Source organism: Bufo bufo, chromosome 3 (assembly GCF_905171765.1).
Source record: "Bufo bufo chromosome 3, aBufBuf1.1, whole genome shotgun sequence".
NCBI lineage: Eukaryota > Metazoa > Chordata > Amphibia > Anura > Bufonidae > Bufo > Bufo bufo.
Window position 1 is genome coordinate 201,425,497 of NC_053391.1, and position 23,632 is coordinate 201,449,128.

Genomic DNA, 23,632 nt, shown 5'->3' on the forward strand with positions numbered 1-23,632 from the left:
CTCCTTTTTTGTGGGGTGATCTGTACTTGACATCGAAACCATTTTAGGGTGTGTATGAATTTGATAACTTTTTATTAAATTTTTTGCGGGAGGTGAAGCAGAAATTGTCAAATTGCCAATTTTGACATTTTTTTCCGTTTTGCCGTTTGCCATATGGGATAAATATCTTTAGATCTTAATAGTACAGGTGTTTTCAAACGCATATGCCCATGGTGTTTATTTTTTTATTGTTTATGTACTGTATTTTTATTTTCATTTTGGGGAAGGGGGGGTGATTTGAATTTTTATATATTTAAATTTTTTTTAATATTTTTGAAGTGCTTTATATATTTATTTACACTTTTTTTTTATAGTTCCCAAAGCGACCTATGCCAAGCAATCATCCGATTGCTTCTCTCATAGACTCCAATGCATTAGCGCAGCTGGGTTTTTACTTCCTCATATGCCATGGTTAAGTTTACCATGTCATCTGAGAGGCTAAAGGTTTGCGATCGGCATTACTGCCGGTCGCGGACATTAGGCCCAGGTGTCTGCTGAGATCTTTAAAGACCTGACATGTGACATAATACTATTACGTCACATGTCGGGAAGGGGTTCAAGGACCCTAACGCCCTTTACATTTTTTATAAACACAATTAAAAGACATTGAAGACCTATCCATATGATGGGACATCAATATCAGACTGGTAGGGCACCAAGACCAGGCACCCCTACCGACAAGCTGTTACCGGCAGCCTGTCACGCCTTGCCCTGTGAATGTGTGGAGGTCTGTCAGACTGGCTGCACGTGTCTGACTTCTCTGTTTGTTTTGATTCGGGTTTGAGCTGGATCCACCTTCCCTCAGGTGTACTAGGTTTCATTGTTAGTGTGGCTATTTATCCCTCCTTCCCCCAGTGGCCTGTGCGGGTTATAGTTCTTTCTTGGGAGCTCTTGATGTGTGGTGGATTGTCTGCTCCAGCTCTGCTCAAGATAAGTCCTGTCCGTTATTCCCCTTTGTGTGCTTTATCTAGGCCTCTAGGGATCGCTAGGAGGTGACCCTTTTCTCCCTAGCTTTTGGGCCTAGTCGTTTGTTCTGTTTGTTTTCCTGTGTTTGGTTATTTCCCTGCTTACCTACTTATAGTGACACAGCCACAGTTCTAGAAGGAATCAATGTATGTGTCACGAGGGTGTCGAGGACCACGCCTGACTCCGTTATACCCGGGGTCAGGAAGTCACAGCGGTTGGCTGCACGCTCTATTTAAGATAGGGCTGTTTTCCTTATGGTAGCTTTCTGGGTTTGCTTTGCAAACCCTTTTGGCTCACTCAGGGATCCGTAGCTCCTTCTCCTCAGCTGTTCCTTGTCCAGCACTCCCAGACCTCCTTATATTTCTCTCTCACACTTCTCTGGTTGCCAGAGATAGAGCTTCCTGCCTGGACATCTATTCTGACCTTTTGGAGCTGTGTTGCTGCGTTCGCTGGTAGTTGGTCCAGTACGCCACCCTCCAGATCCCTGTTGGACCTTTTTTGGTTTATTGTGGTCGCCCACCTGGGTGTATGTGTTTGTATGTTTTGTCTGTCCTCTCCCTGGTGTTTCCCTCTTAGTGATAGTGGTGTGGACTAGCGATCCCACCGGCCTGTTCACTATCCAGGGCTCATATTAGGGAAAGCCAGGGTTTAGGCACGTGATCGCCGCACGGGTGAGGAACCCGTCTAGGGACGTCAGGGCAGTCAGGTGCCAGCCGCAAGGTGAGTTAGGGGTCACCACCTTTCCCTCTCCCTTGGGCAGGGCTTTCCCTGTTTTCCTCCCTGTGCGTGACGTCGGTTATTACAGTATGCAGTTGGAATCTATAGTTCTGTACACCACATAGTGACCATTCTGGGGTACTGAAGCTGAGCTGTTCAAGTAAGGCTTCTTGCACACGAAAGTATTTTCTTTCCGTGTCTGTTCCGTTTTTTTTGCGGACCGTATGCGGAACCATTCACTTCAATGGAAATTACTCCTTATTTTCATTCTGCAAAAAAATAGAACATGTCCTATTATTGTCCGCATTACGGACAAGGATAGTACTGTTCTATTAGGGGCTAGCTGTTCCGTTCCGCAAAATACAGAAAGCACACGGATGTCATTCGTATTTTTTGCGGGTCCGTTTTTTGCGGACCGCAAAATACATACTGTCGTGTGCAAGAGGCCTTACTGTGGGCTGAGATGCAGAACCCAAGAATGGGCCCTACACAGTGTACGGAGCAGTGGTTTTTCTCCCTGAACTACAGCTGCCACTAAAAGCTGTTCAGTGGCGGTGCAGGGTGCTTGGACCCCCACCAATCAGATAATGATAACCTATTCTATGGATAGGTCATCAATATGTTAGCCATGGAAAAACCCTTTAAGTATACATACATAAGCATATGTGATGCAAATATGAGAACAACTAGAAAACAGGAAATTGGGGTTATAACTGCATATGAAGGAAAACCACTATATGTCAGTAATCGTAACAATAGACAGTAGGCCAGTCTCATCATCTCCATAGAACTTTCCGGTAAACAACTGTTGAAATAACCACATTGATCGGATAAAGAATAAGAAAGTTGTAGATAAACCAGACTCATTATTGCACGTTTTGTTGTGCTTTACCATTTCAGTTTGTGTATAGGAAAATAAAGTTTTATCAGATCAACTGAAAACCTCATGAAATAGTACATATCTACAGTCAGGTCCATAAATATTGGGACATCAACACAATTCTAACATTTTTGGCTCTATACATCATGTTACTTTCCCCGCACGGTGAACGCCATAAAAATAAAAAAATAAAAACTATGAGGAAATTGAAATTTTGACACCTTACTTCCCAAAAAAGGTAATAAAAGTGATCAAAAAAGTCGCATGTACGCCAAAATAGTACCAATCAAACCGTCATCTCATCCCACAAAAATCATACCCTACCCAAGATAATTGCCCAAAAACTGAAAAAATTATGGCTCTTAGACTATAGAAACACTAAAACATGATTTTTTTTGTTTCAAAAATGAAATCACTGTGTAAAACTTACATAAAAAAAAAAAGTATACATATTAGGTATCGCCGCATCCGTATCGACCGGCTCTATAAAAATATCACATGACCTCAGATGACCACCGTAAAAATAAAAAGAAACGGTGTAAAAAAAGCCATTTTTTATCATCTTACATCACACAAGTGTAATAGCAAGCGATCAAAAAGTCATATGCACCCCAAAATAGTGCCAATCAAACCGTCATCTCATTCCACAAAAAATGAGACCCTACCTAAGATAATCGGCCAAAAACTGAAAAAAACTATGGCTCTCAAACTATGGAGAAACTAAAACATGATTTTTTTGGTTTCAAAAATGAAATCATTGTGTAAAACCTACATAAAGAAAAAAATTGCATACATATTAGGCATCGCCGCGTCCGTGACAACCTGCTCTATAAAAATACCACATGAACTAGCCTGTCAGATGAATGTTGTAAATAACAAAAAAGAAACGGTGCCAAAAAAGCTATTTCTTGTTACCTTGCCTCACAAAAAGTTTAATATAGAGCAACCAAAAATCATATATACCCTAAACTAGTACCAACAAAACTTCCACCCTATCCTGTAGTTTCTAAAATGGGGTCACTTTTTGGAGTTTATACTCTAGTGGTGCATCGGGGGGGCTTCAAATGGACATGGTGTAAAAAAAAAAAAAACTGTCCAGCAAAATCTGCCTTCCAAAAACCGTATGGCATTCCTTTCCTTCTGCGCCCTGCCGTGTGCCCATACAGTAGTTTACGACCACATATGGGGTGTTTCTGTAAACTACAGAATCAGAATCAGGGCCATAAATAATGAGTTTTGTTTGGCTGTTAATCCTTGCTTTGTAACTGGAAAAAAAATATTAAAATGGAAAATCTGCCAAAAAAGTGAAATTTTGAAATTGTATCTCTATTTTCTATTAAATCTTGTGCAACACCTAAAGGGTTAACAACGTTTGTAAAATCAGTTTTGAATACCTTGAGGGGTGCAGTTTCTTAGATGGGGTCACTTTTATGGAGTTTCTACTCTAGGGGTGCATCAGGGGGGCTTCAAATGGGACATGGTGTCAAAAAAAACTGTCCAGCAAAATCTGCCTTCCAAAAACCGTATGGCATTCCTTTCCTTCTGCGCCCTGCTGTGTGCCCGTACAGCGGTTTACGGCCACATATGGGGTGTTTCTGCAAACTACAGAATCGGGGCAATAAATATAGCATTTTGTTTAGGTGTTAACCCTTGCTTTGTTACTGGAAAAAATGGATTAAAATGGAAAATTTGCCCAAAAAATCTAAATTCTGAAATTTTATCACCATTTGCCATTAACTCTTGTGGAACACCTAAAGGGTTAACGACGTTTGTAAAATCAGTTTTGAATACCTTGAGGGGTGTAGTTTCTAGAATGGGGTCATTTTTGGGTGGTTTCTATTATGTGAGCCTCACAAAGTGACTTCAGACCTGAACTGGTCCCTAAAAAGTGGGTTTTTCAAAATTTCTGAAACATTTTAAGCTTTGCTTCTAAACTTCTAAGCCTTGTAACATCACCCAAAAATAAAATATATAATTCCCAAATTGATCCAAACATAAAGTAGACATATGGGGAATGTAAAGTAATAACTATTTTTGGAGGTATTACTATGTATTATAGAAGTAGAGAAATTAAAACTTGGATATTTGCAATTTTTTTACAAATTTTTGGTAAATTTTGTATTTTTTTATAAATAGATATGATTTTTTTTTAACTTCATTTTACCAGTGTCATGAAGTACAATATGTGACGAAAAAACAATCTCAGAATGGCCTGGATAAGTCAAAGTGTTTTAAAGTTATCACCACTTAAAGTGACACTGGTCAGATTTGCAAAAAATGGGAACACCCGCGATTTTTCCGCGCGAGTGCAAAACATTGTAATGCGTTTTGCACTCGCGTGAGAAAAATCGTGCATGTTTGGTACCCAAACCCGAACTTCTTCACAGAAGTTCGGGCTTGGGTTAGGTGTTGTGTAGATTTTATTATTTTCCCTTATAACATGGTTATAAGGGAAAATAATAGCATTCTGAATACAGAATGCATAGTAGGTGATCAATTGAGGGTTAAAAAAAAATAAAAAAAATAACTCACCTTCTCCTCTTGTTCGCGTAGCTCCCGGTCTATTCTTTACTTCTCAAAAGATGAACTATCGGCTAGGACCTGTGGTGACGTCAGATCACATGCTCCAATCACATGGTCCATCACCACGGTGATGTACCATGTGATTGGAGCATGTGATCTGACGACACCAAAGGTCCTTTAGCCGATAGTTCATCTTTTGAGAAGTAAAGAATAGACCGGGAGCTACGCGAACAAGAGGAGAAGGTGAGTTTATTTTTTTATTTTTTTTTAACCCTCAATTGATCACCTACTATGCATTCTGTATTCAGAATGCTATTATTTTCCCTTATAACCATGTTATAAGGGGAAATAATACAGTTTATAGACTGTCACCTAGCAACCATGCGTGAAAATCGCACCGCATCCGCACTTCCTTGCGGATGCTTGCGATTTTCACTCAACCCCATTCACTTCTATGGGGCCTGCGTTGCGTGAAAAACGCACAAAGAGGAGCATGCTGCGATTTTCACGCAACGCACAAGTGATGCGTGAAAATCACCGCTCGTGTGCACAGCCCCATAGAAATGAATGGGTCAGTATTCAGTGCGGGTGCAATGCGTTCACCTCCCGCATCGCATCCGCGCGGAATACTCGCTCGTGTGAAAGGGGCCTAAGGGGTTAAGGGAAAGAAGTGGAATGTTATGCAATGGCCAAGTCAATAACCTGATCTGAATCTGATTGAGCATGCATTTCACTTGCTGAAGACAAAACTGAAGGGAAAATGCCCCAAGAACAAGCAGGAACTGAAGACAGTTGCAGTAGAGGCCTGGCAGAGCATCACTAGGGATGAAACCCAGCGTCTGGTGATGTCTATGCGTTCCAGACTTTAGGCTGTAATTGACTGCAAAGGATTTCCAACCAAGTATTAAAAGGTGAAAGTTTGATTTATGATTATTATTCTGTCCCTTAACAAGTGGGAGGCACATATGCAAACTGTTGTAATTCCTACACCGTTCACCTGATTTGGATGTATATATCCTCAAATTAAAGCTGACAGTCTGCAGTTAACACATCTTGTTTGTTTCATTTCAAATCCATTGTGGTGGTGTATAGAGTCAAAAATGTTAGACTTGTGTTGATGTCCCAATATTTATGGACCTGATTATACTTGGATTAAAGGGGTTTTCTGGGATTTTACTATTACTTGGTATCGCATTCACTTTAAGGCTACTTTCACACTAGTGTTTTTGCTGGGCTCAGCAAAAACGCTTCCGTTACTGATAATACAACCATCTGCATCCGTTATGAACAGATCCGATTGTATTATCTTTAAAATAGCCAAGACGGATACGTCATGAACTCCATTGAAAGTCAATAGGGAACAGATCAGTTTTCTATTGTGTCAGAGTTAAACAGAGTCTTGCTCCGCATCCCATGACGAAAAGAAAGCCGCAGCTTGCTGCGGTTTGCTCTACGGTATGAGAACGCAACCAAACGGAACGGAATGCATTTTGGAGCATTCCGTTCTGTTCAGTTACGTTTTTTCCTCATTGACAATGAATGGAGACAAAACGGAAGCGTTTTTTTCCGGTATTGAGACACTATGACAAATCTCAATACCGGAAAATCTTAACGCTAGTGTGAAAGTACCGTTATGGAGCTGAACGTGATACCAAGAACAGTGCTTGGTAAGCTGTGAGAAGTCTGTGGCACTTACAAGAGTGTCGGTGCCTTCTCAAACAGCTGAGCGGCTGGGACCCCCACCGATCAGCCCAGAAAACCCCTTTAAGGCCTCATGCACACGGTCGTTGTGCAGCCGTTCTGTGCATTGGGGACCGCAATTTGTGGTCCCCAATGCACAGGCAACATCCGTGCGGCGGCCGGGATCAATCGCAACCCATTTAACTTGAATGGGTCCGTGATCCATCCTCACCGTAAAAAAACAGAACATGTTCTATTTTTTTGCGGTGCGGAGGCACGGACAGAAACACCACGGAAGTACTCCGTAGTGGGGCACCGTAGCCCCGGATTGCAGACCCATTCAAGTGAATGGGTCCGCATCTGTGATGCGGGGAGCAAACGGCCGGTGCCCGCATATTATAGACCCGCTGTTTGTGGGCACGGGCGTTGCATGAGGCCTAAAGTGAACATATCCCCAGAAAATATTATAAATCCATATATATTAAACATCCATATAATGTAAATCAAGTTATTAGCTTTCCTTCCATTATTTTATATGACTATATATAACCAATCTTGACATATTTTGGTTTTCACACGGACCCTGAAACTGTCACTATAGACTGACGTTTCTGTGTAGATTGGGACAGGGTCAGCGGAGGGTAGAGGATTACTGATCTACTGTATGGCTGGAGGAGGCCTAGAAAAGGCACGACAATAACACTATACACAAATATAAGGCTCAGTAGGCATCTCCTGTGTCACGCTCTGGTATCTGGAAGAGGGGGTTTTATTCCTTCACTTCCAGGAGACTGTGTCCTAATAGTGCCTTCAAGTGTACAACACATATCGCATGGCAGAAGACTGCAGTGTAGCGCTGCCTGCATCACAACTAATCAAAGCAAATAGGATCATCTTGCAACCATCACAAGAAATCCAAACCTTCCGGATTTCCTGCGACTGTCGTGTGGGTTCCAATGTGACCCCGTTCACTTTCATTAGATGCAATAATGACCATGTCGCCATGTAGCGCTAGCCTAAAAGTCTGTGGAATTTTTAAGCCCCATTTATTGCAGTTGCCATGAAGTACATACACACACTGATACCCTGTATATACAGCCATTACTATGTGTCTCTACTAGGGCCTTCCCCAGGAACGTTTTAAAAAAATAATGGGGGAGATTTATCAAACTAGTTTTTTTTTCCGTTTACGTTCCGTTTTTTGCATTCCGTATACAGAACCATTCGTTTCAATGGATCCGCAAAAAAACGGAAGGTACTCCGTATACCTTCCGTTTCCGTATTTCCGTTCAAACATACATGTCCTATTATTGCCCGTAAATAACGATCTGTAACTCCGTTCAAGTCAATGGGTCCGAAAAAAAAAATGGAATGCATACGGAATGCATCAGTATGTCTTCCGTATCCGTTCCGTTTTTGCGGAACCATCTATTGAAAATTTTATGCCCAGCCCAATTATTTTATGTACTTACTGTTTAAACATTATTGTATGCTTCCGTTTCCGATCCGCAAAAAACGGATCAAAAACGGAAACCAAACGGAAAAACAGAATGGCAAAACGGAACGGAAGTGGAAACACTACTGAAACAAAAAACGGAACAACGGATCCGTGAAAAACAGACTGCAAAATACTAAAAAAGCCATATGGTCGTGTGCAGTTTTTTTTTTTGTTTTAAACTGAATACCTTTCCATGGTTTCTTAGTGGGCATCTCCTTCTCCATGGCTGTGGTGCGGTCCAATCGCAACGGACCATGTCACAGCCATTGAGAAAAAACAGCTCACCTTCGCCCACTGAGAAACGCAGCCATCTCCTCCTCCCTGTAACAATGCTCGGCATTAACATATTGGGCACCAAAACTTTGGGGGATGGCAGCGGGGCAGATGAGGGGTCTATCAAAAATAGAAAAATTCTGGCAGCATCAGTGGAGAGTACTCTCCATGTAAAGGTACTCATTTTAACAAAAAAAAACAAAACTGTGAAAGGTCCTCTTTAACCTAATCACTAAAAGAATGGGTGATCCTTTATTAAAGGAAACGTGTCAACAATTTTTTCTGCCAGTTAAAACCAGATAGCGACACATCTCTTTTTCTTCTAATCTCATTTTATTTTCTGATTGCAGATTTTTTTATTCTACTTCCTGAACATGAATATGGGGGTGGCCATCTTGCCTGAGCTGTCCTTAACAGCATTCAGAGAGCATTTACTAGAAAAGCTACAATTTCTGGGGAAATTGTGTGAAGTGTTCTTGCCTCCACCAGTAGTCTACAACTGGAGTGGGCGGAGTAACTGGGTGGAGTGGCTTAAGTAACTGTTGTGTGGTCGGAGTGGCTGGAGTAACTGTGGAAAGGTTGGACTGGGCAGAGTAACTTTATGGAGTGGGCAGAGTAACTGTGTGGAGTGTTTGGAGTGAGTAAAGATAGTAAGCATTACACTAACCAATTGATTGATCAAATTTAAAAAATGCACATGGCAAGCTTGATAGAGTGAGAAATGCATTTCAACTTTTATTTATTTATATAGCACATTTAATTGCAATGTTGTTCCCCATAGTGCTTCACAGTTACATTAAAACATACATTTATAAAAACATTAGCAGCCGATTTGTGTAGGTGGGCTTGAAAATGAGGGAGTGGTGGCAGTTTAGAAATCACGTCCTGATTTTTCAGCTCACACTGTAGCTTTTGTCACTCTGCTAGCTGCTCACACACCTGGGTTCATATGGCAACTCACTCTACAGCAAGGGCAGAGAAGAGCGGTTAAAAACAAACTGCTCCAACTTGCTCACTTCACTGGCGGTTGCCATCTTCAAACGGTTGTAGTTTAAAAACTATAAATCTTACAGCGAAGAGATTTATTTTCTGAGAATCACAAGACCCAGACCTACATTTTGATGCATGTATGTCTCTGAAATATTAAAAATGAAGGTACAGTCGCAGTTTAGAAATTGCCCTTCAAATCTGAGGTGGCTAGAGTGGAGTTTCAATAAATATCAATGGGCGGCGTGAGTTGCAAACAAATGGTCATATTGTGAAAACAATCAGGACTATGGCTTAGCCATGGACATTTTTTGTGGCAGCAGGAATAGCTGAACGTTTTAATATAAGATTTGTGTAGGTGGGCTTGAAAATGAGGGAGTGGTGACAGTTTAGAAATCATGTCCTGATTTTTTAGCTCCCACTCTAGTTTTGAACATTCCGCCATTCATTCCTATGGGACCAATTTTGCCACAAAAACGCCAATATTTTGTGAACCCTTCGGCGAAACGTTCCACAAAGTAATAGCACACCAATCGGGAACAATCCGCACGTTTCGGTATATTACTGTCTATGTAGTGTAAAAACTGTGGGAGGAGTCAGGGTGGTAAATTGGCTATAATAATAAGAATATACAGTACAGACCAAAAGTTTGGACACACCTTCTCATTCAAAGAGTTTTCTTTATTTTCATGACTATGAAAATTGTAGATTCACACTGAAGGCATCAAAACTATGAATTAACACATGTGGAATTATATACATAACAAACAAGTGTGAACCAACTGAAAATATGTCATATTCTAGGTTCTTCAAAGTAGCCACCTTTTGCTTTGATTACTGCTTTGCACACTCTTGGCATTCTCTTGATGAGCTTCAAGAGGTAGTCCCCTGAAATGGTTTTCACTTCACAGGTGTGCCCTGTCAGGTTTAATAAGTGGGATTTCTTGCCTTATAAATGGGGTTGGGACAATCAGTGGCGTTGAGGAGAAGTCAGGTGGATACACAGCTGATAGTCCTACTGAATAGACTGTTAGAATTTGTATTATGGCAAGAAAAAAGCAGATAAGTAAAGAAAAATGAGTGGCCATCATTACTTTAAGAAATGAAGGTCAGTCAGTCAGCCGAAAAATTGGGAAAACTTTGAAAGTAAGGGCTATTTGACCATGAAGGAGAGTGATGGGGTGCTGCGCCAGATGACCTAGCCTCCACAGTCATCGGACTTGAACCCAATCGAGATGGTTTGGGGTGAGCTGGACCGCAGAGTGAAGGCAAAAGGGCCAACAAGTGCTAAGCATCTCTGGGAACTCCTTCAAGACTGTTGGAAGACCATTTCAGGGGACTACCTCTTGAAGCTCATCAAGAGAATGCCAAGAGTGTGCAAAGCAGTAATCAAAGCAAAAGGTGGCTACTTTGAAGAACCTAGAATATGACATATTTTCAGTTGTTTCACACTTGTTTGTTATGTATATAATTCCACATGTGTTTTCATAGTTTTGATGCCTTCATAGTCATGAAAATAAAGAAAACTCTTTGAATGAGAAGGTGTGTCCAAACTTTTGGTCTGTACTGTATATGTGAAAAAACAGTAAGTGGTCTTGCCATGCAAGAACACTTAAATAGCTTTACGGTAGACCCATTGGTCATAGACACAACGGTCAGGAGGAGACCTCACTGACTTCTATGGGAGAGTTTTCTAGGCATGCTCTATGATCTGTGCAAAGGTCATTGTACAAGAAAAGACTAGATAAGCTCTGGCAATCATCTATTGTGTATGGTGGATCCTGTCTTATCTGTCATTCTATTCCTGCCTGTAATGATATCACCTCTGTGTATAGATAAATAGATAACTGCAGAAAAGTGATCTGTACAGACCAAGATGTGGCAACTAATATAAGACTTAGTAATATAATATAATACTGCGCTTAAGGACATATAATGGTAATTATTAGTGTACAGGTATTGCAAATGTATGGTGACTAGCACACGAAGGTATATCAATATGCAGGTACTTGACTGGTTTTAAACAGTGTACCTGAAATGAAGGCTTCTGTTTGTGCGCTTCTGTCCGCGTCCCCGTACTTATTTGTCAGGATAATCTCTTCTTTGCTTTTGTTTCTGTATTCAGTTTTTCTTTATGCTGGGAATCAGGAATAATCCAGATATACTGTGGTTTGGCGTGCTGCCTTGTGCCCCGGCCGGTGGCGCGCTGCTACCGCAAGTGGAGGTGTATGTAGAGGAGTGGTTAGCGCTCGCTTGGAGCTTGTGAGTGACGTCACTTACAGCGGTCATACAATGACCACCAGTACCAGGAGTAAGAGATACCTGGTACTGGTGGTCATTGTATGACCGCTGTAAGTGATTTAAACAATATGTTATTTTCTGATGACACATTTCCTTTAAGATTGGCATTTCCTACGCCAGTCTCAATGACAAGTGCACTGGAGTAAGATAACCCAATTTAGTGCATTGTGTGGCTTTCCATGTGCCAGAAACTGAAATCTAAACCTTTTAGCAACATTACACGTTTTTCCCGTTGAGTTCCACCACTTTAAAAATGTGGCAAGAAGCTCAAAAAGTTGCAAATATGGCATGTGACGTAATCCGCAACCTTTTATACTATTATTGTGGCGTAAAAACATCAACCCAATGGGAGAGATTTATCAAAATTGTTGTAAAGTAGAACTGGCTTAGTTGCCCATAGCAACCAATCAGATTCCACCTTTCATTTTTCAGAGCTCCTTTGGAAAATAAAAGGTGGAATCTTATTGGTTGCTATAGGAAACTAAGCTGTTTTCCTTACACCAGTTTGATAAATGTCCCCCAGTGTGACGGTGAACCCCCTCTTAAAAAGCTTTGAAACGTTTGAAAACATTTTCTGCAAGGACTTGCAGTCTGGCAGTAGGTACTGCTGAGGGCAGTAATGATACTAAGTAGGGATCGACCGATTATCGGTTTTACCGATATTATCGGTTGATATTCAGGATTTTGAACGTTATCGGTATCGGCATCTATTTTGCCGATATTCCGATAACGAATCGGGAACACGGATCGCGCTTCAAAAATGAAAATTTACAGAATATGGGTATAAATTATCGGCTATCGGCCTGAAAGTTCACAGATTATCGGTATCGGCCCTAAAAAATCTATATCGGTCGATCCCTAATACTAAGGTATGGTTTAATACCACAAACCAGCTATATTTCACTAGTTTCGCTCAGTCTTGCATACACTGCTCTCTCTATACATCTGCTTTAATATATACAGACACACTCTCATAGACACAAGATTTGGTTTTCTGCTTCAGAGATTCTGACTACTGAAGCCTGACTACAACCCTCAAATCCAAGACACTTTTCATGAATGTGACATAACCTAGAAGTGTCAGCACACTGCAGCGCGCACACTGGAAACACAGGTTGACGAGATCGGAATAAATTCACCATCTAGAAAGTCACCAAACTTGTAATATCGGTAATACTATTTCATTAGGAACGTGTTGCTTGATCTACTATGTTACACACTGATGTGACTACAGGTTATCTGTTTTAGTCAATACTTGCATTTCAAAATAATAATTCTGCTGTTACTCTGTTATTCCTCCTGGAAATATATGCGCCACCCTCTGGACTTGTTTACGTGGAACATACTTAAATTGTCGTGGAAATCTGTGACGGGGGAATTCAACCTCGGGGGTTTTCTTATGTGCTGAAGAACTGTGCAATATGGACAAGTCGTGTGGATTTTACTGCACATGACTGTTAATTTCATTGCACTTTTTTATTAAAGTGTTTCACCTGTAACTATCAGGCAAATAAAAACTGCATTGCAAAACCATAGTAATTCAAGGGAAAAATGCACAAGGTTTTTCCCCACCACTGTTACATACAGCCAGGGGCGGACTGGGAACTTAAAGGGTTTCTGTCATCAGAAAAATCGTTATGTAGCTGGCTGACCTTATCGATGGGCTGATGTCAGCAGAACATAACGGCATGACTTATATCTCCCTGTCTGCTGCCGTTCGCGCTAAATAATTACTTTTATTATATGCAAATGAGCCTCCAGGTGCTAGTGGGGCGTTGCTGCAGCACCTAGAGGCTCCGTCCTCTCACCGTTTGGCACGCCCTTGTAAAGGGGATTGACATCCTCGGTCCTCCTCCGTGCCCCGCAAATCCCGCGCCTGTGCCGTTCATTTTAGTATTAGGCGCAGTGAGTGAAGGATGGCTTGGGATGGTTTTTGGAGGTAACAGGTTCCCTTTAAAGTGGTCCTGGAAAAAAACCTAAAAGTGGCCCCATGTTGTAGGCGTATTTAAATTGAAAGAAGGTGGGGCAACAGAAGTAGGGGGAGCCAGCACTAACGTTGTGCAGAACAAAATACCGCCCCAGCTGAATCAACTGCTGCTCCAGCAGAACAAATTACCACAGTGCAGCAGAAAATACTGCCGCCCGCACCACAGTATGAAGCTGTATCATCGTACTGAGGTCGGCAATGCAGTTGAATTCAGGAAGGGCCTGTGGCCACTGACCAGGTGCATATAAGTGCCTGATGCTCCTAGATTACTTATTGCTGAGAGCATCAGATCTTTATGTACCTGGCTGGTGGCCAAGAGGAGGATTTGGGCGGCCCTCTGGGCATTAGAAATCTCCCTGTAGGGTCTATGGCCAGTCCGCTCACGCATACAGCCGCCAGCTTGCAAAGCAGCTTGGAGTCCAGGAAAATATACTTACACTAACACTAAGTAAAATCGAATCCAGCTTCCCGTAAAAAAGCTTTATTTCCTTGTAATAAAATCTCCAGACATCAAATATACAAACTTCGCCTACGCGTTTCAGACCTTAGACATAGCGGTCCTTCATCATGACATGCATAAGTTAAAAATGAAAACCCTCTTATAGCAAGGGGCTGGGTAACCACTGATTGAGTACCCCTCCCCACCTGTGCACCTATAAACGGGGAAAAAAAACTCCTTCTCCAAGTCGGAAAAACCGCAGTTATCGGTACTGGAGAACCAAATCATGTTTCTTATTCAGACCGTTTGGAAAACATGTTCCCAGTTTAAACATCCAATAGGTTTCTCTGCTTAATCGTCTCTGTTTATGATCCCCTCCTCTGATCGGGGCAAACACCCTTTCTATGCCCTGTACCGCAAAAGCCGACGTGTTTCCCATGTGAACAGTGGCAAAATGTAGTGAGGCCGCTGAGACATTTCTAGTTGTGTAATGGGGGATATCAGATGTTTCCTGATTTGTAGCTCAAAGAGGACTGAGTTGACTATAGATTTATAGCAAACTCTTATATGTATAAGGACCCTTATAGGTTCTTAGTAAGGATGAGCGAACCTGAGGTTTTCAGGTTCGGTGTTCGGGTTCTGGTGGAATTCCAATACCACGGAATATAACAGAATTCTTTGCCGGAATGCAAAATGGAAGCCTTTAGGAGGCATTCCGTTAGACGTCTATGGGCCGCCTAACGGATCTGCCTGGTTTCCGTTATGCAGGACAGGACTGGTGCATGCCGTCATAGAATTCCATTCTATTCCATCCATAAGGAAACTCCACCAGAACCCGAACACCGAACCTAAACCTAAAAACCTCAGGTTCGCTCATCCCTAGTTCTCATTCCCTTGGTATATACAAAATTGGCTCAATTCACTGACTGCAAACAAATATAATGGTTGTGTGGAACTGAAGCACAAAGTGTATTAGAGCCTTACATAACGTTTCATAAGAAAACAATGATTAATGCAAAGTATACTACTGAGCTACTAGGTCATAGTTACTGCATATCCACTAGACTAAGCAGCTTCTCTGACTTCCTTTGTGGTTTGGTGAGAGGCAACATGTCATACTTATCAAGCATGAAGTCTTGTGACTAAGCGAGGAGGACCAAAACTATTTTTAGTGGAGATAGTTCCTCCTTCCAAGTATTTTTTTCTGCACAGTGTCAGTCTCAGTAAATTAAGAGCGGGTTCACATCACCGTTTAGGATCATTATTTGGAGAATCAGTTTGCACTAAGGATAACTGATTTGTCTTTTTTGAGCATCATTTACGATCAGTTTGCCTAAGTTTGTGTTAGGCGACTTTTACACTTGTGGCAGCAGGGTTCGGCAGGCTGTTCCAGCGGGGGAACAGCCTGCCGGATCCGTGCTAATGCTAGCCCATCGTCGGCCCCTTTCACTATAATGGTCGCAGCACGGCAAACAAGCCGAGAGGCAGCCGGACAAAAACCGCAGAGTGCTGTTTGCTGTGCTGCGGGCAGATCTCCGGCCCCCCACCATTATACTGAATGGGGCCGGAGCGGACTTCCGGCAGCACAGTGGGCTAGCATTAGCATGGATCCGGCAGGCTGTTCCCCCGCCGGAACAGCCCGATGGACCCTGCTGCCACAAGTGTGAAAGTAGCCTTACTTCCGTCAGAGATCAGTTATTTTTGACAGGAGAAAAGCTCCTGCATGCAGTACTTTTTCTCCCGTCAAAAATAACTGATCTCTGATGGAAGTGAAACAAACTGATCATAACTGACGCTCAAAAAAAAAGGTCTGTTTTTTTTTTATTATTTATTTTTCTGTTCTTCTGACGGATCAGCCTAAAGCCTCATTCACATGTGATTGTTCCACGGACGTGTGCTGTACATGTTCTCCGGACACACGGACCCAACATGGATCGTTCACGGACAGCTTCATGAAGGCATCACTGACCACATTCTCACGTGTGAATGAGGCTTATGGCTAGTTTCAAGCCTGTGGCACAAAGTATTACTCTGCCGACTGTTCTAGCACATTGGTCTTTGCCAAAGCAGGTGCAACTAGGTACTAACCATGTAGGGTGCCCAAAGTTTTTCTTTGGGCTCTTTTCCTTTTTTAGTTATTTTGAAAATGTAAAAGAGGAAAATTAAAAATAGTTTTTGCTTAAAATACAAAGGCAATGTGTCATTTTTAACTTTATGCCTTATGGACCCTTACATAGACTATAAACTATATAAACCATGCTTCCTTTACCGCAGTCTCACTGATGTCAGAGTCTGGGGAAACCTTGATGTAACCGTAAGGGCCTCTAAGGCCCTTTGGACACAACCATATTTTTTTTTGTTTTCGAGTGGCATCTATTTTTATACCTGATGTCACTTTGATAGCAATAGAACTGATGCATTTCAATGGCATAATGTACACTACAGTTATTGTAACCGATCCGTGTATCCGTTCCGAGATTTTTAGAACATATCCTGTTCATGCCCAATTTCAGTGACCTGAGCAACCCATTAAAGTTCATTAAAGTCTATTGGATCAGTGAAAAGCAGAATACACTCGGATGCAAAAAACAGATATGGATCAGATCGAAAACTGAAACAGAAACCATATCGGTCGTGTGCAAGAGGCCTAAAAGTAGTTGTTACATTTAGAAGTCAAACGTCTGTTAGTCTATTGAGACATTTGTAAGCTATTGGTCTATTAAAGACTCCACAGAAAGTCACCTTAGTGACTTCCAGGTATTTTAGTTGTCCAAACACATATTAGGCTACTTTCACACTAGCGTTGGTTGAATCCGGCATTCAATTCCGACACCGGAACTGCCCGCCGGATCCGGAAAAACGTGTGAAAACGGACTACATTTGAATCCTGATCAGGATTTTGATCACAATGAAAAAATGCATTGGAAAAAATGGATCCGCCATTTATGGACTTTAACTTTTTTTTCACATTTTTCGGGTTTAACATGCAAAAGCCGGATCCGGTTTGACGGAACACACGGAGCCGGGGCCGGCGTTAATGCAAGTCAATGGGAAAAAGGCCGGATCCGGCGTTCAGTCAAAGTGTTCAAGATTTTTGGCCGGAGGTAAAAATACAACATGCTACGGTTTTCTGAAAAGCCTGATCAGTCAAAAAGACTGAAGTGAAGACATCCTGATGCATCCTGAACGGATTACTCTCCATTCAGAATGCATTAGGATAAAACTGATCAGTTCTTTTCCGGATTTGAGCCCATAGGACGGAACTCAGCGCCGGAAAAGAAAAACGCTAGTGTGAAAGAACCCTTAGCCATTTCATACTCTGTCCTGTATTTTTATGTGTCATTTAGACTGAATAACATGGCTCACTGACAGGTTCTGGTGCTGAGATCTGGATGATGGCGGAATTTTGGATATTGCCTCAGAGATACTTTGGCTCCTGCTGCAATCTGCAGGATAATGGATTGTTTTGCAAATCTTTTGGTCAGATGCCAGAAATGCTTACCAACAAAATGCGCACATACTGAAGATGTACTGTGAATGCAGTAAACACTTGCTATCCTGAGATATATGGAACATATATGAATTTTACGTGCCTTTCAAAAATATGTCATACAATAAGTGTATCACCAGATACACCCATTGCCAAAAAAATAACGCACCACGTGTTGTTGGAAATAAATGAAACTTTCTGTGTGAATGTAATGATGATATATGTAAGTAATTACAAAAGGATACATTTATTGGGGGATCTGAAAGGTAAGGGAGTATGTAAGGTGTTTTTTTTTTGTACTGGCACACATTATAAGGGGGTGTTTTTTGTACTGTGCATATTATAAGGAGGTATTATTTGTACTGGCGCACATTATAAGGGGTTATTTTTGCACTGGCACACATTATAAGGGGGTATTTTTGCACTGGCACACATTATAAGGGGGTATTTTTGCACTGGCACACATTATAAGGGGGTATTTTTGTACTGGCACACATTATAAGGAGGTGTTTTTTGTACTGGCACACATTATAGGGAGGTGTTTTTTGTACTGGCACACATTAAAAGGAGGTGTTTTTTTGTACTGGCACACATTATAAGGGGTCATTTTTGTACTGACACACATTATAAGGGGTTATTTTTGTACTGGCACACATTATAAGGGGGTATATATGTACTGGCACACATTATAAGGGGTTATTTTTGTACTGCCACACATTATAAGGGGTTATTTTTGTACAGGCACACATTATAAGGGGTTATTTTTGTACAGGCACACATTATAAGGGGTTATTTTTGTACTGGCACACATTATAAGGAGGTATTTTTGTACAGGCACACATTATAAGGGGGTATTTTTGTACTGGCACACGTTAGGGAGGATCTTTTTAATTGCACACATTATAAGGAGAATTATTACTACTGGGGACTATGGGGAACATGATTATTAGTATGGACACAATTGGGGCATGATTACTATTGGGGGCAGTCTGGTCTGCATGGACAAGTTGAGGAAAGAGAATATCTACGTCAGAGAAGACTTCACTGGATGTAGGAAGAACATATGTGGCGCTGTATTACCCTGTATGTTTAGCAGAGCTGTATGTAATATTTTCTAAGTACACCTTTAACAGTAGGGCTGGAGGGAAGGGGTTAAGTTGAGAATTTGGCATGGGTTTGCCGATTACAATTTTGCCTCAGGCAGTAGAAAGGCTAGGTACATACACAACATAGGTTCCAATTTCTTGTGCAGTTGCAGATTCTAATCTAAACACATTCAAGAAATTAAAGGGGTTTTCCAGTTTTAGACCATACCTGCCCATAGGCCTATTAGGACACATGTCTGATATAGGTGGGGGGCTGATGATAGGTCATCATTATCAGATCGATGGGGGGCTGACATCTGGCACCCCCACCGATCAGCACCAGTAACTACAGAGGACAGAGCTGAAAGCAGAAGTTTGCTTTCAGTAGAAACTAAAAAAATGTGTTTTCTAAAAGGTATCAGTCTCGAGTCCAGGCTGTAAGGGAGCTGCTACACGTTCAAGTTCTTTGAGGCAGTTCTTGAAGCCAAAATCAAATGTGGATCATAAAAGGAGAGAAAGTATTAAGTGCAGGTAAAAGGTCTCTTTTTTGATCCCACTCCTGGTTTAGGCTTCAAAAACGGCATAAAAAAAACCTGAATGTGTGGCCGTGCCCTGAATGCATCGACCCACGTCTGAGCTAGATCTGCACCAGTCAGCCTCTGCATGTTTTCATTTACTGACAGTAAACCTAGATCTTGAAAAAAAAAAAAAAAAAGTAATCGAAAAACGACGTTTATTAGAAAGTTGGAGAACTTTTCAATTTTTCAATCATGAAGCTTTATTTCCAATAGGGCTCATGCACACGACAGTATTTTGCGTTCAGTATACTGGCAGTTTTTTTAGTTCAGTATGCGGTACATATACTGAACCATTCATTTCAATGGTTCAGAAAAAAAAACTGAAGTGTCTCCGTGTGCATTCCGTTTCAGTATTTCCGTACCGTGAAAAGATAGAACATGTCCTATTCTTGTCCGCAAATCACGGTGCTTGGCTCCATTCAAGTCAATGGGTCCGCCAAAAAAATGGAACACATACGGAAATGCATCCGTATGTCTTCCGTATCTGTTTCGTTTTTACTGAACCATCTATTGAAAATGTTATGCCCAGCCCAATTTTCTCTATGTCATTACTGTATACTGTATATGGCATACGGAAAATACGGAACAGATCCGTAAAAAATGGACCGCAATACACTGAATAAGCCATACGGTCGTGTGCATGAGCCCTTAAGGCTCCATTCACACATCCGTGGTGTGTTGCGGACCCGCAAATTGCGGATCCGCAACACACCCGCCTGGTACCCCTATAGAAATGCCTATTCTTGTCCGCAAGCTGCGGACAAGAATAGGACATGTTCTATCTTTTGCGGAGCTGCGGACCTGAAGATCGGGGCCGCGCTCCGCAAATGCGGATGCGGACAACACACTGTGTGCTGTCCGCATCCATTCCGTCCCCATAGAAAATGAATGGGTCCGCACCCGTTCCGCAAAATTGCGGAACGAATGCGGACCCATTTGTGGACGTGTGAATGGAGCCTAAAGGGACAATCTGTTTACATTGGTGGGTCCTCCACCCAGGGGTGCACCACCAATGAGGCCAGGTGAGGCGATCGCCTCAGGCAGCACCAGGTAGGGGTAAAAGGAAAAAAGGAGGGGCATCTAAAGTGCCATGGGCTGAAAGGAAGGAGTTAGGTTAAGAAATTGGCATTGGGGAGGGGGACACTGTTTCAGGTTTCGCCTCAGGCAGCAAAAGGGCTAGGTGCACCCCTGCCTCCACCAATCCTGAGAACAGGGGTCCCATGTCCCCAATCTGAATGGATCAGTCGAGCATACAGTCTTTCGGACTGGTAGAGATGGTGGTTATCTCAGGCAGAGATGAAAAGCGCGGTGGTGTGCGTGCTCGACTGCTGCTACGTTCATATGGCGTTGACAGAGGACCCCCACTGATCTAACAGTAATTCCCTATCCACTAGATGGTGGATAAGTTGGCACCAGAATACCCCTTTAAACCAGGTAACAAAGTTTGTTAGAAATGTTTTGCAATTAAAAACGCATCACATATTAGCCAAATATTATACCAATCCCCACACCTAAAAGAGCATTAAATGTACCCTCCGGGTAGGGGTCCCCCAAATAAGAGGTGACCCTATGATCACTACTCAGGGCCAAAGATGAACCCAACCTCAGTCAGACTGGAAAGCTACAGAACTGCACCAGGCAAATAACCTAGCCAGTAAACTGCAGGGTGCCCCCATGGAGGACCAGTGCCCTGTCATTATCTAGCTGGCAGCAGGATCCTGTACTCACTCTGCATAGCCCGTGCCCCAGTGCAGCTCTCCGGGCGTCTTCAGGGTCAGCCCCATCCTGGCATTGTGATCGCCCGACTTCTGGATCTCCTCCGGCGACAACTTCAGGAAACGGGGCCGACAGGGGGGCTGAGGGTTGGCAATGGGAACGACTGGGGTCTCCTTCTCTGGAGCCGCGCATTGGGCGGGCAATGCACTTTGCTTGCTGGGCAGGGACCCCCCTAACAGCCCGGTCACAGCGGCTTTCACTTTACCCATCATTGCAGCGGCATCCAGGCGCACCCGCACCGCCCTAGAGGCACCCAGGTAATGGGGCAGCAGCGGAGACGTCTTCAAGGACATGCAGAGTGTTCAGGCACAGGTGGAGGCTCCGGCAGCTGGACACCCGGATGTGATGCTGGGTGACACCCAGTGGTGCGCCCTAGGCTCTGCCCACTGCTCGCCTTCCCCTGGGCTCACCTTGTGCTAGGTGGCATGCCTGGGAGCTGTGCCGCAGCAGTGTGCCCTGTGCCAGAGCTGGTGCTGAGCTCCACAGCCCCGCCTGCTGCACCACTCTCGGCTGCTTCCTCCTAGCAGCTTCAGCTTTTCTTAGCTCCATTATTGCAGTCCATTTGTTATTATCCATCAGACAATAAGATCAGCAAATGGATCTGACCTTCATGTGAGAGTCCAAGGAGGCTCAGCCTCCCCTCAGCAGCAGTAGTATTCATATATCTACTCTGGGGAATTATTCTATAGACATCACATTGTTTTTGGTGCTATATGGTCTTATAGCCTTATTGGACAACTTTTTTCTTTTTTTTTAGCAGTTTTAGGGCGCCTTCACACACAGAAATTTCTGCAGCTGAAAATTAGTTCTTTCATGTGATTAGTGTCATTTTAAAGAGGTATTCTCATCTGAGACAATGGGGGCATATCGCTAGGTCCCACCACTTTCGGGGCTCCGGTCTCAGCGATGGGATATCCTAGCGATATGCCCCATTGTCTCAGATGAGAAAACCCCTTTAATGGTGAGCACATGGATGTACATGGTGTATATCGGGTCATAAATTACCCCCTACATTTTATTTGTCAAACTAACAAACTCAGTTTGACATTAGTGCAATAGGGGTGCATTTCTGTACCTGCATTAGTGTGGTTATTTTGTTTAGTTTTATCAAAAAAGGCTACAGCCAGATGGCCAATAGGAAATCATTAAAGCACCCTATAAACACAGTTTTTTTTTTGTGGTGGTGTTTTAAAGGGGTTTTCCAGGTTTTCCAAAGGATAGGTCATCAATAACTGACTAGTGGGGGTCTGACTTCTGACACCCCCACCAGTCAGCTGTGAGAGCTGCAACCTGTTCCTAGGCCTGTGACGTCATGTTCATGTGGTCTAGGTGCAGCTCAGTCCTATTTAAGGCAAGCTGCGAGGAGGCTACAGCACTCACCAGAGCTCCTCAGCCTCTCTAAACAGCTGATAAGTGGGGATGCTGGCTGTTGGACCCCCATGAGGATAGGTCATGACTCATGACTAGGGATGAGCGAATCGACTTCGGATGAAACATCCAAAGTCGATTCGCATAAAACTTTGCTCCAATACTGTACGGAGCAGGAGCTTCGTACAGTATTAGAATGTATTGGCTCCGATGAGCCGAAGTTATTTCTTCGCGAAGACTTGCGAGACATCGGGTAATAACTTCATAAATTAATTTGGACTGTAAAAAACCATTTCCCGAACTCGGTTTCATTTCCAAGGCTAACATCAAAGTTACAAAGGGGAGTACCTCTGTCCGCCTGTATCATCAAGAAATCGTTTATGGCCTTTCTCTGTTCATATAATCGGTCCAACATATGGAGGGTGGAGTTCCAATGGGTGAAAACGTCGCATATCAGCCGATGCAGCTCAAGGAGGGTGTGTTTTACAGTGTAAGAGTGGCTGAAGTGCATGCACAGTTTCCTGGCCATTTTCAGGATGTCTTGCAGATGGGTGGGAGACTTCAGGAATCTCTTTTCTTTACAATTAAAGTGAACACATGCGCCATGCAGGGGGCATGACTCAGACCTCCTTGACGCAGCACCGACACCATGTTCTTCCTGTCGTCGGTGACCATGGTTCAGATTTTGAGTTGTCAACGAGAGAGCCAGGATTTGATTTCTTGATGAAGGACACGGAGCAATTCCTCCCCGTGTGACTCTGTTCGCCCAGGCAAACGAGGTGCAGAAAAACGTGGCACCGCCGTGCCCTGCACATGTGGTATGCTGTACGTGTGGCGAGAAAGGGAGAGGCGCTCATAGGGTAATGAGAGATTAAAAGGGTATTTAAAACAAAAAGATGGCAAGTTGCCAATTTTTTGTGCTCACCTTTTGATGCGGTGCATCAAAGGGCACAATATTCGTGCTGGTGGTAGGTCGGTGCTGCCGGTACCTTTCAATCCTCGTGAGTGGAGTGGCTGGTTCTCCAGAGGAGTGATGTGAGATTCA

General features: G+C 42.9%; 1 protein-coding gene across 1 annotated transcript in view; it reads right to left on the reverse strand.

Moving 5' to 3' along the window:
• PPM1J (protein phosphatase, Mg2+/Mn2+ dependent 1J) overlaps positions 1-21,615 on the reverse strand; it is an 84,358-nt gene extending 62,743 nt beyond the window's left edge. Inside the window, exon 1 of the mRNA XM_040423888.1 lies at positions 21,172-21,615. Within this exon, the coding sequence (XP_040279822.1) occupies positions 21,172-21,512 (341 nt within the window). The 5' untranslated portion in view covers positions 21,513-21,615. The remainder of the gene's footprint in view (positions 1-21,171) is intronic.
• Positions 21,616-23,632: the final 2,017 nt, after the last annotated feature.